Here is a 15,870-nt window from a genome sequence, read left to right on the forward strand (position 1 = left end):
CTGAAGTCGTAGAAGATTCAGTGTTGCCACAGCCATACATTCTTTCTCTTGAGGTGGAGGCCAGTCAGCAGTGCCGTCCATCCCCTCACTCACTTGCCGTAGTAGGAGGTCCAGCTGCTCAAAAGTCATTGAGCAGATATCTACCACAAAAGGGACACGGAGGCCAATGGACCACTCAGAACAAGACGACCAAGCAAAACTCTATTGAAGAAACAAAAGAACCTAAAATGAATTCACACATTCAGTTCTTGGACTGTTTCACAGAAAAGATTCACCATTATGAATTATGAAGATGCCTTAAATTATTACTTATTCATACCTCTAATTGTCCCCAATACAAATGTACTTTCATGGTTGTCTAGCTTATACACTATCAGCTTCCAATCTTCTCTCTCATTTTAGGACCCAATCTCATTGTGCCACAAATACAAAGATACAACGTTTATAATCTTTTCACTCTCAAAATTATTAATGCACACTAATAGATAACAGTGAGGATCATAATCTACTTGAACAGTTACAAATAACTGTAAGTAAATAATGAAAGATTAGGTATATTTAATCTCTAAAGCAACCACTAAAAAACTACACAAAGAGACAACTCAGTAAGTTAAAATGGAGTACTAAAAATTATTCAAACAACCCAAAAGAAGTCAGGAAAAGATAAAGGAATAAAAAAAGAGAGCAAACAAAACCTCACAATGGTAGAAATAAATGTAACTTATAAATAATTAAATTAAATGTAAATGGTCTAAACATACTAACAAAAAGTAGAAATTGTCAGGAGGTATGAAAACCAAAATCTAACTATATGGTATCAACAAGAAATCTACCTTAAATATAAAGATTAAAAAAGTTTAAGTAAAGGAATAGAAAATGGCTACATTAATATCAAACAAAGCAAACTTCAGAGGCAGGAAATTACCAGGGCTAAACAGAGACATTATACAATGATAAAAGGGTCAATTCACAAGAAGACAGAACAATGTTGAATGATATGTACCTAACAACAGAACCAGAAAACACACGGCAGTAAAAACTGGCAGAAATGAAAGAAATAGATAAATCCAAAAATATAGTTGAAGACAGCAAAATTATCCTCCTAATAACATAGAACAAAGAGATATTAAAAAAAGTAAAACTTTAAAAGAAACTAATAAAACCATGAATGAACTAGATCAAACTGACACTTACTAGAAAACCACAACAGAATACAGTCATATTTAAAATATTTAATCATAAAATATTTCTTACCTATATAAAAGAATTGAAATCATAGAATATGTTCTCTGAACATAATCAAATTAAGCTTCTTAGAAACCAACAGAAACTAGAAGCCAATAAGAATAACCTAGATGTAAATAACTAGAAAAATCTCTTAAGCATTTGAAAACTAAACAACAGGTTTCTACATTCCAATTAAAAATGTTACATTTTGATTCTAAAGTAGCCTGCAAAGAATTAAGTATGTTTATGGTAAAACCTACAGCAGCCACTAAAAAGAAATTATATAAAGAAATAAAGTCAAATTCAAAATAAATAAAGTTAAGTGGAATATTAAAAAATGTTCATATACTCCCAAAAAAGGCAGGAAAAGCACAATAGAGGAATAATAGAACAAACAAAAGCCAACAAGAAAATGGAAGACTCAAATCTATGTACGTCAAAAATTGGAGTAAACAGGGGCGCCTGGGTGGCGCAGTCGGTTAAGCGTCCGACTTCAGCCAGGTCACGATCTCCCGGTCCGTGAGTTCGAGCCCCGCGTCGGGCTCTGGGCTGATGGCTCAGAGCCTGGAGCCTGCTTCCGATTCTGTGTCTCCCTCTCTCTCTGCCCCTCCCCCGTTCATGCTCTGTCTCTCTCTGTCCCAAAAAATAAATAAATGTTGAAAAAAAAAAAATGTAAAAAAAAAAAAAAATTGGAGTAAACATAAATGATCTAAATATATCAATTAAAAGATAGATTGACTCAAGCATTTTTTTTTTAAATGCACCTATACACGGTACCCAAGAAACTCACTATACACATAATGAGACATGTGGGTTAAAAGTAAAAGATATAAATCTAACAAAACATGTCAAAGACTTATATACTGAAAATGCTAATAAATGAAATCAAACAAAATGTAAATAAATATCTAGACATACCATTTTCATTGATTGGAAGACTAAATATAGCAAAACTGCCAATTCTCCAAAAGTTGATGACAGGTTGAATACAATTCCTATTGAAGTCCAAGCAAGATGTTTTTGCTGACATAGACAAGACTATTCTAAATTTTATATGGCAAGGGAAAGGAACTAGAATATTGACTTCTTATATAACCTCAATAAACAAAACCCATGACATTGGCAAATTCCTACAATAATTATTTCAATTTTTAATTTTTTTTCAATTAAAAGAATGGAAAAGTTACAGTATGCAAACACTATTAAATAAAAAGCAAGGAGCCCCTGGGTGGCTCAGTCAGTACTTAACATTTAGTCTGACTCTTGATTTTGGCTCTTGAGTCTGAACTCAAAGTTCATGGAATCAAGCCCCGCATTGGGCTCTGTGCTAGGCGCGGAGTCTGCATAAGATACTCTCTCTCCCTCTCTCTCTGCCCTTCCCCCCATTCACATGCGTGCTCTCCCAAAATAAACCTAATAAAATTTTTACAAAATAAATGAAAAATGAAGCACCTACATTAAAATCAGACAAAACAGACTTCAGAGCAAAGAAAAAGAAGGATAAAGGGGGCATACTGTATAATGCCCTTGGCCAATTCATCAAGATGACAAAGCAAACCTAAATGTGCACATATCTTAAAAAAAAAGAAAAAAAAAGAGCTTCAAAATCTATAAAACAAGAACTGACAAACCCATCCTAAAATGTGTATGGAAATCTCAAGTGACCCCAAATAAACAAAATAATCTTGAAACAGAGAACAAAACTGGAAAACTCACAATTCCTAATTCAAAGCCTACTACACTACAAAGCTACAGTAATCACAACAGCATGGTCCTGGCATAAAGTACCAATGAAATACTGGCATACAGACCAATGAAACAGAATGGAGAGCCCAAAAATAAGCCATTACCTATACAGTAAAATGATTTTTGATAAATGCCAACACCATTCAATGGGGAAAGAACAATCTTTTCTACAAATGGTGCTGGGAAAACTGCAAAGCAATCAAATTGGATCATTACCTTATACCATATACAAAAATTAACTTAGAGTGGATCAAAGACCAAAACATAAAAGCTAAAACTATAAAACTTTCAGAAGAAAACACTGGGTGAAATCTACATAACAACAGATTTCTTGGATATATATAACACCAAAAGCATAGGCAACATAAGAAAAAATAAAGTAGACTTACTCAAAATTAAAAACTTGTGTGCATCAAAGGACACTATCAACAAAATGAAAAGACAAGCACAGAATGGGGAAAAAAATAGCTGTAAATCATATACCTGATAAGGATTAATATCCACAATACATCAAGAACTCCTACAATTCAAGAAAAAATTCAAAAAGGGGCAAAGGACTTAATCAACATTTCCTCAAAGAAGATATACAAATGGTCAATACACACATAAAAAAATGTTCAACATCTTTTCTATTAGGGAAGTGCAAATCAAAACCACAGTGTGATACCACTTCATACACACAAGGATGGCTTCAAACAATCAAAGAAAGAAAACCAGAAAATAACCAGGGTTGGGCAAAAAAAAAGTGGAGAAACTGAAACCCTTGTGCATATCTGGTGGGAATGTAAAAATCATGCAGCTGCTGTGGAAAACAGTTTGACAGTTCCTCAAATTCCTCATAATTACCATATGATCCAGCAATTCCACTCCTAGATATATACTCAAACAAACAAAAACAAAAACAAAAAAATGAAAGCGTGGACCCAGACACTCAGAGCAACACAACCACAATAGCCAAAGGTACAAAAAAAGGAGAAATAAATGAACAAAATGTGGGATATACATATAATGGAATATTATTAAGCCTTTAAAAGGAACAAAATCTTGAAACATCCTCCAACATGGAACAAGCTTAAAAACCTTATGCTTAAAAAAATTTTAATTAAAAATTAAAAAACTTATGCTAAGTGGAATAAGCCAGACACAAAAGGTCAAATATTATATGATTATACTTATATGAGGTATCTTGAATAGGCAAAGTCACAGAAACAGAAAGTAAATTTGAGGTTACTAGGGGCCAAAGGGAAGAGAAAAGGAGACTAATGTTTAATGGGTACAGAATTTTTGTTTAGGATGACAAAGTTCTGGAGATGGATAACAATGATGGTTACACAGTCTCATGAATATACTTAATGCCACTGTATAGTCAACCACAATTTTTTTAATGACCAAAAGCACTGATATTAAAAAAAAAATAAAACTGATAGAGCCAAAAGAAATGGAGAAATCCATAATTATACTTGGAAATACCAACACTATCCTCCTAGAAAGAGATAGAAGCAGACAGAAAATCAGCAAGGATATACAACAATTGAATACCATCAATGAACTGGATTTAATGGACATTTATAGAACACTTCACCCAACAGCAAAATACATGTAAAACAAAATACATAACCCTTTTTAAGCACACACACAGAACATTCACTTAAGAGAACATATCCTGAGACACAAATCTTAACAAACCTAGAAGAATTGAAATCATATAGTTTGTTCCCTAACCACAATAAAATTAAACTAGGAACAGTAAGAGAATGATAATAGTACAATCTCCAAACACTTTAAAATTAAATGACACAATAATACATAGGTCACAGAGCAATTCTCAAAAGAAATTAGAGAGTATTTTGAACTGAACAAAAACAAAATACATCAAAATGTATGAGTGCAAATTCGCACTACTTAGAGGGAAATTACAGCATCAACTGCTTAAATATTACAAAAGAAGAAAGGTCTAAAATTAACCTAGGCTTTTTCTTGAAGAAACTAAAAATAGAAAAGTGTGAACCCAAAGCAAGCTGAAGGGGAAAAAAAAAATAACAAAGAGAAGAAGCCAATGAAATTGAAAGCAAAAAACAAAGGGAAGTTTTTTGAAACTAAAAGTTCTTTAAAAAGATCAATAAAATGGATAAATATCTAGGCAAAACTGACAAACACACACACACACACACACAAATTACTAATATCTGTAATGAAAGAGAATATATTACTATAGACCCCAAAGACTTCAAAAGGTTAGTAAAAGAATACTAAGGAAATCTTTACACACAAAACTCAGACATCTTAGATGAAATGGAACAACTCCTTGAGTGCCACAAATCAGTTAAACCTACTCAAGAAGAAACACTCTGAATAGTTCTGTATCTATTAAAGAAACAATTTTTACATAAAAATCTTTTGAGAAAGAAATTTCCTGGCTCAGATGGATTCACCAAAGAAAAAAAAATTTAAAAAAGAAATAACACTAACTCTACACAATCCCTTCTAGAAAACAGAAGAGAAAGGAACACTTTCCAACACTTTTTATGAGACCAGTTTTACCCTGATAAAAAGACACACAGTATAAAACCACAAACCAATTATCTCTGATGACCATCAGCAGAAAAATCCTCAACAATACATTAGCAAATCAAATAAAGCAATATATAAGAAAGAATAATACACCATAACCAAGTGGGGTTTATCTCAGAAATGCAAGGTTTGCTTAATATTTGAAAATCAATTAACATAGTCTACCATATAAACAGACTAAAGAAGGAAAACTACATGATCATATCATTTGAGAAGAAAAATGTATCTGACAAAATTCAGCATCTATTCAGTATTAAAAAAAAAAAACTCTCAAAAAAGTAGGAGTTAAAGGAAACTTCCTTAATCTGACACAAGGCATCTACTAAAAAAAAAAAATCCTACAGTTAACATCCTAGCTAATAGTGAAAGACTAAATGCTTTCCCGCTACAAACAGGAACAAGGATGTGCCCTCTTACCACTCTTCAACATCATATTGGAAGTCTTGGCCAGTGCAATAAGGCAAGGGAAAGAAATACAGAAAAAAGATGAAATAAAACTGTGTCTATGTTTCTGAAGAAAACTCCAGGGAATTGACACAAAACTCCTAGAACTAATAAGTGAGTTTAGTACAACTACAGGATATAAGAACAACACACACAAGTCAATGGTATTTCAACATCCTAGCAATGAGGGATGGGCAACCAAAATTCTACAAAATATCTAACCAAACTATCCACTCAGTACCTGAGCAGGTCCACAGGCAATTCCAACTATGTGTTTGGTATCCAGTCCTGGCAGTGCAGCAGGTTCTGGTTTGGTCACACGCAAGGTGTCAAAGTGCTGACACTGGTCGTTGCTGCCCCAGCTATGGACCTCACTGTCCTCAGTCAGAGCCAGGCAGTGGGTGGAGCCTGCAGCCACATCAATTACCTTCTTCCCTAAGAGGAAAGATACAACACAGCTTCACACCTGACTTCTGTTGTAGATCATTCAGGTCAGAAGGTATTTAATGTCAACTTCTAAAGGATAATTCATTGCTTTAATACTATGCATAATTCATCTGCTTCATGTATGTTATTAAAACCCTTGTTATGGTTTACTAGCTACAATTTATTAAGACCTGCAGCCTGAAAATTAAACAATGTTAAGGTATGAAAAGGATCTGTTACCTTTTTTTTTTTTTTAATGTTTATTTATTTTTGAGAGAGCAAGGGCCTGAGTGGGAGAGGGGCAGAGAGAGGGAGACACAGAATCCAAAGCAGGCTCTAGGCTCTGAGCTATCAGCACAGGGCTCAAACACACAAACTGCGAGATCCTGACCTGAGCCACAGTTGGACACTCAACTGACTGAGCCACCCAGGCACCCCAGAGCTGTTATTTTTTTTCTCCATATTCAGTTTTTCATTCAGAAAGAGATAAGTGTATTTTTAATTAATCATTAAATCGTATTCTCCTGTCCCAAGATATAATCATGCAAAGTATATCTTTTTTCCTTTCTATTTTTAGAACATTTTAGGATCACAGCAAAATTGAGGAAAAATGCAGAGATTTCCCATATACTCTCCACCCCATGTATAGCCTCCCCTATTATCAAGTATTCACTTTTATTTGCATGTGAATGTTTAATTGTTCCAACACCATTTGTTGAAAAACTCACCTTTGCTTCATTGTATTGCCCTGGCTCCCTTCTCAAAGATCAATTAACTATATTTATGTGGGTCTATTTCTGAACTCTCTACTTTGTTTCAATGATCAATTTGTCTATACTGTAATCAATGTCATACTGTCCTGATTACTGTAGCTTTATATTAAGTTTTGAAGCTGCATAGCGTCAGTCCTCCAACCTGTTCTTGTCCTTCAATACTGTGTTAGCTATTCTAGATCTGTTGCCTCTCCACATAAAACTTAGAATCAGTCTGTCAATACCAATACAATAACTTGCTCAGATTTTGATGGAGATTGCATTAAATCTATAGATCAAGCTGGAAAGAACTGACAATATTCAGTCTTCCTATCCATGAACAAAGAATATCTCTCAATTTATTAGTTCTCCTTTGATTTCATTCATCAGTTACATAGTTTTCCTCATATGGCTCTTGTACTTACTTTGTCAGAGTTATACCTATTTATTTCATTTCCTTACTACTAATGTGAATGATATTATGTATTTATTCCAAATTCCACTTCTTAATTGTTGACATATAAAAAAACAAGACTTTGGTATATTAACTTTGTATCCTACAACTCTGCTATAACCATTTATTACTTCCAGCTTTTTTGTTAATTCTTTCAGATATTCTACATAGACTTTTATGTCATCTGTGAACAAACAGTTTTATTTCTTCCTTCTCAATCTGCATTCCTTTACTATCCTTTCATTGTCTTACTGCATTAGCTAGAACTTCAAGCATCGTTCTGAAAAGAGATGATGGTGAGATGAGACATCTTTTCCTTGTACCTGATCTTAGTGGGAAGGATTCAAGTTTCTTACCATTAAGTATAATGTTAGCTGTAGGATTTTTATAGGTATTCTTTATCAAGTTAAGGAAGTTCTCTCCTGGTTTATTGAGAGTTTTTAGTAGGAATAGGCATTGAATTTTATCAAATGTTTTTTTCTGCATCTATTGATATGATCATGTGATTTTTCTTATCACTCTCTTGATTTGATGGATTACATTGATTTTTGGATGCTGAATTAGCCAATCTTGCATATGCAGAATAAACTCAACTTAGTGGTGATATATAATTCTTTCTATACATTGTTGAATTTGATTTGTTAATATTTCATTGAAGATTTTTGCATCTATATTCATGAGAGATGTTGGTCTGTAATTTTTTTATAATGTCTTTGTCTGGCTTTGATATTAGGGTGGTGCTGGCCTCACAGAATGAGTTAATAAGTATTCCCTTTGCTTCTCTCCTCTGAAACAGAGATTATAGAGAATTGGTATAATTTCTCCCTTCTTCCTTAAATGTTTGGTAGAATTCACCAGTAAACCCATCTGGGCCTCACGCTTTCTGAAAGTTATCAATTATTGACTCAATTTAATAGATATAGGCCGATTCAGTTTGTCTATTTCTTCTTGTATGAGTTTTGGCAAATTGTGTCTTTTAAAGAATTGGTTCATTTCATCTACATTACAAAATATGGGGGCATAGAGTTGTTCTTAGTATTCCTTTATCATCTTTATAAAGTTCAAAGGATCTGTAGTATGTCTTCTCTCTCATTTCTCATCATACAGTGTTTGCCTTTCTCTGTCTGACCTATTTACTTAGCATAATGCCCTCAAGGTCCATCCATGTTAACACAAATGGAAGAATTACCTTCTTTTCTGTGGCTGAATAATATTCCATTATACTGCATTTTCTTTATCCACTCATCTATCAATGGACACTTAGGTTGTTTCCATATCTTGGTTACTATGAATAATGCTGCAATGAACAGGAGGATGCAGGTACCTTTTTGAGTTAGCATACTTATTTCCTTCAGATAAATACTCAGAAGTGGAACAGGTGGATCACATGGTAGTTGGTTTTTTTGTTTAATTTTTGAAAAGCCTCCTTACTGTTTTCCACAGTGGCTGTACCAATTTACATTCCCATCAACAGTGCACAAGAGTTTCTTTTCCTCCACATCCTCACCAACACTAGTTATTTCTTATCTTTTTGATAATAGCCATTCAAACAGGTATGAGGTGATATCTCACTGTGGTTTTGATCTGCATTTACCCTGAAGATTACTGACATTGAGTACTTTTTCATATACCTGATGGCTATCTATAAGCCACCTGTGGGAAAATGTCTACTCAGATCCTCTGCCCAATTTTTCAACAAATTGGTTTTGGAGCAGGTTTTGTTTTGTTTTGTTGCTATTGAATTGTATGAGTCCTTTATATATTTTGGATATTAATCCTTTATCCCATATATGATTTACAAATATTTCCCCCATTCTGTAGGTTGCCTTTTCATTTTGTTGATAGTTTCCTTTCCTGAACACAAAGATTACTAACTTTAGATCTTTCTTCTTTTATAATACATGAATTCAGTGCTATAAATATCTTTCTAAGCACTGCTTTCACAGCATCCCACAAATTTTGATAAGTTGTTTTCATTTTCATTTAGTTCAAAATATTTTAAAATTTCTCTTGAGAGTTTTTTGTTTGACCATGTGTTATTTGGAAGTTTAGTGTTTATTTTTTAATATTTTTTTAATGTTTATCTATTTTTGAGAGAAACAGTGTGTGAGTATGCACAAGCAGGAGAGAGAGAGGAAGACAGAGAATCCCAAGTGGGCTCTGAGCTGACAGCAGACAGCCCAATGTGGGGCTGGAGCCCACAAACCGTGAGATCATGACCTGAGCCAGTCAGATGCTTAACTGACTTAGCAACCCCGGCACCCTGGAAGTTTATCTCCATGTACTTGGGGATATTTCAGCTATCTTTTATTGATTTTTAGTTTAATTATATTGTAGTCTGACAGCAGACATTGTTTGATCTCCCTTCTTTTAAATATGTTAAGGGGTGTTTTATAGCCCACATTGTGGGCTATCCTGATGAATATCAAAGTACCGTCTTCATTAAGGAAGTTTTCTAAGACAAAAATCTCTTTTTTCTGAAGTCAAATAATACATTTTTCCTATTTAAACAGTGTTATCCAAGTATTATATTTTTGCTTAATAGTAAGTCTAACATGACCAGCACAAGGAATGTCTTCAGAAATGTCAACATAAAAAATAATTTAGCTGCAAAATTCTACTAGAGTAAGGAGAACAATTCTAAGAGCCTATGATAAGTTGACAACAACCAAAATGTACCAAAAATTATTTAAATACTTTCATGATAAGCTCTCTCTGTATCTAATAAATGTTGCTGAGGAAGCATATTTCCTTAGCTAAATGAAAAAAATATAAACAAGAAAGGCTAACAAAATTTAAACATAGCTCCATAATATAAACCAACTGTATTACCCTACAACTTATCTCAGAAACTTAGAAAATAATAGACACCATAAAACCTTGTCATCAGGAAAGAAACTAGCAAGTCCTATGTAAAAGTCTCCCTTTAAACTCCCTTGACAAAAAAGCAAAAACATAAAGTAGGATCCAGCACAGAGATCCAACAAACTTCATCCCTCATGCCAAACACAGGCCAAGGGTTGTTTCTATGAATAAAGCCATTAACATAGCCAGGACCATTTGTTTACATATTGTCCATGGCTACTTTTGGGGTACAAAAGCAGAAAAAGAGTAGTTGAGACATACAGTGTATGGTACTCAAAGCTAAAATACTTATGGTCTAGGTCCTTTAGGAAAACAGTCGCTCACCCCTTAGATAAAGCACTACAAGCCCCACCTGATAAACCTATCACCAACCTCTCCCACACTTCAGAAGGCACCTGCAAAGCACACCTACATGCCTGGGCTCCCATTCTATCTAGAATGCATGCTAGATGCCCTTGAAACCAAATAAGCAGGATTCACCTATCAAGGATAATTTCAAATGAGACCACTCTAGGCACACCAATCCTATCTCCTCCCACTGTGCTCCCACAGCACTATATACATCCGTCATCTTAGCAATGTCTACAGTATAACTACAGGTGACCTCACCAACAGAAGTTAATCTCACTAAGGCCAGCTTACATAGTGATGAATAGATGCCTGGCACCAATATTTGTAAAACTGAACGAATTTCAAAATAAATCTGGTGAGAATAATTCTACACCATTTTTAAATAGAAACAAAACCATTTTCCATTTATAATCTATACCTATAAAAATGTGGGTAAAAGCCTTCTAATGATGAGTTAATTCGTGAAATAGTAGGTAAATAAAGGAAAGACCTACAAACTTTAAAAGATTACTAAAGAAAAAGCTTCAAAAGGTTTTAAAAGTTTTCATTTTGCACTTACCTTGCAAGCCTTCCAAGAGTTTGGGATAACGAACATGTTCCTCTGTTCCATGCCCTAGTCTCTGATTGTCACCTTTTCCCCATGAATAAACCTGGCCATCTTTCGTCAAAGCGATAGAAAACTGACTTCCACATCGGACTTTCACAACATCCAAGTCTTGAAGCTTTTCAATAAGCTTTGGTGTTTTGCAGCCGTCACTACCACCTCTGCCCAATTTTCCATAGTCACCATCTCCCCAAGACCACACCTGACCTAAAAAATACAAATATATTTAAGTAAAAATAACTGTACATCTTAATGCAACTTCTAAGTGGCTGAAAATACTCAATATAACCAATAACATAAACCTAGACTTATATATATAGTATATTAACTATAATAACAATAACCAGGTGACCGCTTACCAAATGAAATCTAGTTTATACTTCAGGTTGATATAGAAGCAATAGGAAAAGGAAAGCTGGGTGTGGTTTTTTGTTTTTGTTTTTAGCTAAAAGAATAATAAAGTCCTGACTCTTCCTAGTTTGTGCTCAATGACTGGGTTCAGTTCAACCAAGTAGTGAAAACAGAACAAAAGACCCACTGCCTCTATAAAATACTATAACTGGACCCATTGAACACAGCTGTAATTCCCTGACCACTCTCTCAAGTCTGCCTGCACACTGTTCCTGTCATGCTGACCACAAGTCAACTGCAGGACGGCATTTCTTTCTAATAATGTTTGTGAGTATAATCGAATTAAATATTATATAAACCAATAAATTACAAAAATGTGTTTGTTTTATATTTACTCTGATAATTTGCAAAAAGTCAATAAATATAAATTATTAAAAAAGAAACCTGCTAAATTAGGTGCAGGTGAAAACTGTAGAAAAGAAATGAGAAGAAATATAAAAGAAGAAATTACATCGCTCCATAAGTGACTAAGTTTTTTTTTTCTTTTTTTTTTTTAAAGAGAGAGCACACGAGCAGGGAAGAGAGGTAGTAGAGGATGAGGGGAAGAGAGACACAGAGAGAGAGAGAGACACAGAATCTTAAGCAGGCTCCACACTCAGTGCAGAGCTCAATTTCATAACCATGAGATTGTGACCTGAACCAAAATCAAGAGTCGGACAATCAACCGACTGAGCCACCCAGACACTCCTCCATTCTGTTTTAAATAATCTAAAGATCAGCAAATTTTTAAAAATATTTTTTAATATTTATTTATTTGAGAGAAAGAGCAGGGGAGGGGCAGAGAGAGGGAGAGAGAGAATCCCAAGCAGACTCCACACTGCCAGCACAGAGCTCGATGCAGGGCTCAATCCCACAAACCGTGAAATCATGACCTAAGCCAAAATCAAGAGTTGAATGCTTAACTAGCTGAACAACCTAGGCGCCCAACAAACTTTTTGTTAGAGCTCAGAAGGTAAGTATTTTTAGGCTTTGTGGGCAATGTGGTCTCTGTTACAATTATCTAATTGTTCCCCTGTCATAGGAAAGCAGCCACAGATAATACATAAGCAAGGTGGCATTCCAATATCAGTCTATTTGCAAAAACAGTCAATCCCTGATCTAAAACTGTATATGATACACTAGCAGGTGGTCAGTGAAAGAAACATAGCAATGTTCAACTCAGCAGACCCATACACAATTATCAAAGAATGTGCATATACTACATGCCTTGCAAAATGCCTGTTGTTCACATAGCCCAGCCCACAATTCCCACTTACTCCAATTTTTTTCAGTGAGCCTGTCATCCAGGACCAGACCGAACAGACAAGCAGGCTTCTACTATACCAGTCTTCTCAAAGAATAGTAACATACCAGGGACATTTCCCTTTATAACACCCGCACCAAAGAAACACCAGTGGGAGGTAAACAGCATGCACAGTTTCCAATCAAGGCAATTTAGTCAACACTTTACACAGTGTTTCACACTAAGAATTCAAGAACAAGCCCTAATAAGGCTTACTTAAGAAAAAACTTCCTTGTTAAGAGTTTTATAACATATTATCAATCACTCAACAATGGACACTTAAAAACAAGACGTCAAACTGAAAGCTTCATGCTAGAAGAGAACTTTCAGATGACTGATGAGACCATTTTTCTCTAAGACTCATAGAAGCAGAAGAAAGATGACTCTATGCCTATCCTTTAGTGGGAATAGGTGTGGGGCGGGGAGGGGCCCTATGTGGACATGAAGATGACTGAAATTATTTTTGTCCTCTTACTAAAGAAATTCCCAGAAGTAAGTCAATTCCCAATCTGCCATTCAACTTCTGCAGGAGAGGGCAGACAGGCTCCCCAGCTGATTTTGACAGATCACCACGATTCTGAGGACAGACCCTCACAACATTAACAAATAACAGTTTAAAATATCAATCTAATTCTAACCGTTAAACCTAATAAATATACGCTCAAAAAAAGCAAAATGAGTACAGTCTCACTAATGAAGACAAACACAAGTAAAATCAAAAACAAGCCAACAATGTAGCTTCCTACTCTGAATCCACACAGGCAAAAGCAGGATTCACCACAGGGAATCAAAGATAGCTAGACATTAAGAAACATAATAACCAGAAACAATTCATAATGTCAATTATTCTACTGTAACTCTCATTTTATAGTAAAAAAATAAAATCCCCAGGGGTGCCTGGGTACCTTAGCCAGTTGAGCATACGACTTCACCTTAGGTCACAGTCTCCCAGTTCGTGAGTTCGAGCCCCACATCAGGCTCTGGGCTAACAGCTCAGAGCCTGGAGCCTGCTTGGGATTCTGTATCTCTCTCTCTTTCTCTCTCTCTCCCCCGCCTCTACTCATGGTCTGCCTTTCTCTGTCTCTCAGAAATAAATAAGGTTTTCCCAAACAAACAAAAACTGAAGGAATTCATCACCACTAAACCAGCCCTACAAGAGATCCTAAGGGGGATTCTGTGAGTGAAATGTTGCAAAGACCACAAAGTACCAGAGACATCACTGCAAGCATGAAACCCACACACATCACAATGACTCTAAACCCGTATCTTTCAATAACAACACTGAATGTAAATGGACTAAATGCTCCAACCAAAAGACATAGGGTATCAGAATGGATAATGAAACAAGACCCATCTATTCTCTGTCTACAAGAGACTCATTTTCGACCTGAGGACACCTTCAGATTGAAAGTGAGGGGATGGAGAACTATCTATCATGCTACTGGAAGTCAAAAGAAAGCTGGAGTAGCCATACTTGTATCAGACAAACTAGACTTTAAATTAAAGGCTGTAACAAGAGATGAAGAAGGGCATTATATAATAATTACAGGGTCTATCCATCAGGAAGAGCTAACGATTATAAATGTCTATGCGCCGAATACGGGAGCCCCCAAATATATAAAACAGTTAATCACAAACATAAGCAACCTTATTGATAAAAATGTGGTAACTGCAGGGGACTTTAATACCCCACTTACAGGAATGGAGAGATCATGTAGACACAGGATCAATAAAGAAACAAGGGCCCTGAATGATACATTGGATCAGATGGACTTGACAGATATATTTAGAACTCTGCATCCCAAAGCAACAGAATATACTTTCTTCTCGAGCGCGCATGGAACATTCTCCAAGATAGATCACATACTGACTGGGTCACAAAACAGCCCTTCATAAGTATAAAAGAAGTGAGATCATACCATGCACACTTTCAGACCACAGTGCTATGAAAGTTGAAATCAACCACAGGAAAAAGCCTGGAAAACCTCCAAAAGCGTGGAGGTTAAAGAACACCCGACTAAAGAATGAATGGGTCAACCAGGCACTTAGAGAAGAAATTTAAAAATATATGGAAATAAATCAAAATGAAAATACAACAGTCCAAACGCTTTGGGATGCAGCAAAGGCAGTCCTGAGAGGAAGATACATGGCAATCCAGGCCTATCTCAAGAAACAAGAAAAATCCCAAATACAAAATCTAACAGCACACCTAAAGGAAATAGAAGCAGAACAGCAAAGACACCCCAAACCCAGCAGAAGAAGAGAAATAATAAAGATCAGAGCAGAAATAAACAATATAGAATCTAAAAAAAAAACTGTAGAGCAGATCAATGAAACCAAGAGTTGGTTTTTTGAAAAAATAAACAAAATTGATAAACCTCTAGCCAGGCTTCTCACAAAGAAAAGGGAGAGGACCCAAATAGATAAAGTCATGAATGCAAATGGAATTAGTACAACCAATCCCTCAGAAATACAAGCAATTATCAGGGAGTACTATGAAAAATTATATGCCAACAAACTGGACAACCTGGAAGAAACAGACATATTCCTAAGCACCCACACACTTCCAAAACCCAAACAGGAAGAAATAGAAAACTTGAACAGACCCATAACCAGCAAAAAAATTGAATCAGTTATCAGAAACCTCCCAACAAATAAGAGCCCAGGACCAGATGGCTTCCCAGGGGAATTCTACCAAACATTTACAGCAGAGGTAATACCTATCCTTCTCAAGCTG

At 35.3% G+C, this 15,870-nt stretch overlaps 1 protein-coding gene across 5 annotated transcripts in view; it reads right to left on the minus strand.

The window, feature by feature from the left end:
* HERC2 (HECT and RLD domain containing E3 ubiquitin protein ligase 2) overlaps positions 1 to 15,870 on the minus strand; it is a 289,146-nt gene that overhangs the window by 189,263 nt on the left and 84,013 nt on the right. For all 5 annotated transcript variants that reach the window (XR_003969350.1, XM_030317589.1, XM_030317587.1 and 2 more), the window contains 3 exons: positions 11,396 to 11,647; positions 6,230 to 6,423; positions 1 to 201 (listed from right to left, as the gene is read on the minus strand). Coding sequence is in view for 4 of the 5 variants with exons in the window: in XM_030317589.1 (XP_030173449.1) it covers positions 1 to 201; positions 6,230 to 6,423; positions 11,396 to 11,647 (647 nt within the window). In the remaining variant the exon portion in view is untranslated. The remainder of the gene's footprint in view (positions 202 to 6,229; positions 6,424 to 11,395; positions 11,648 to 15,870) is intronic.

The sequence above is a fragment of the Lynx canadensis genome, chromosome B3 (genome assembly GCF_007474595.2).
Source record: "Lynx canadensis isolate LIC74 chromosome B3, mLynCan4.pri.v2, whole genome shotgun sequence".
NCBI classification, from domain to species: domain Eukaryota; kingdom Metazoa; phylum Chordata; class Mammalia; order Carnivora; family Felidae; genus Lynx; species Lynx canadensis.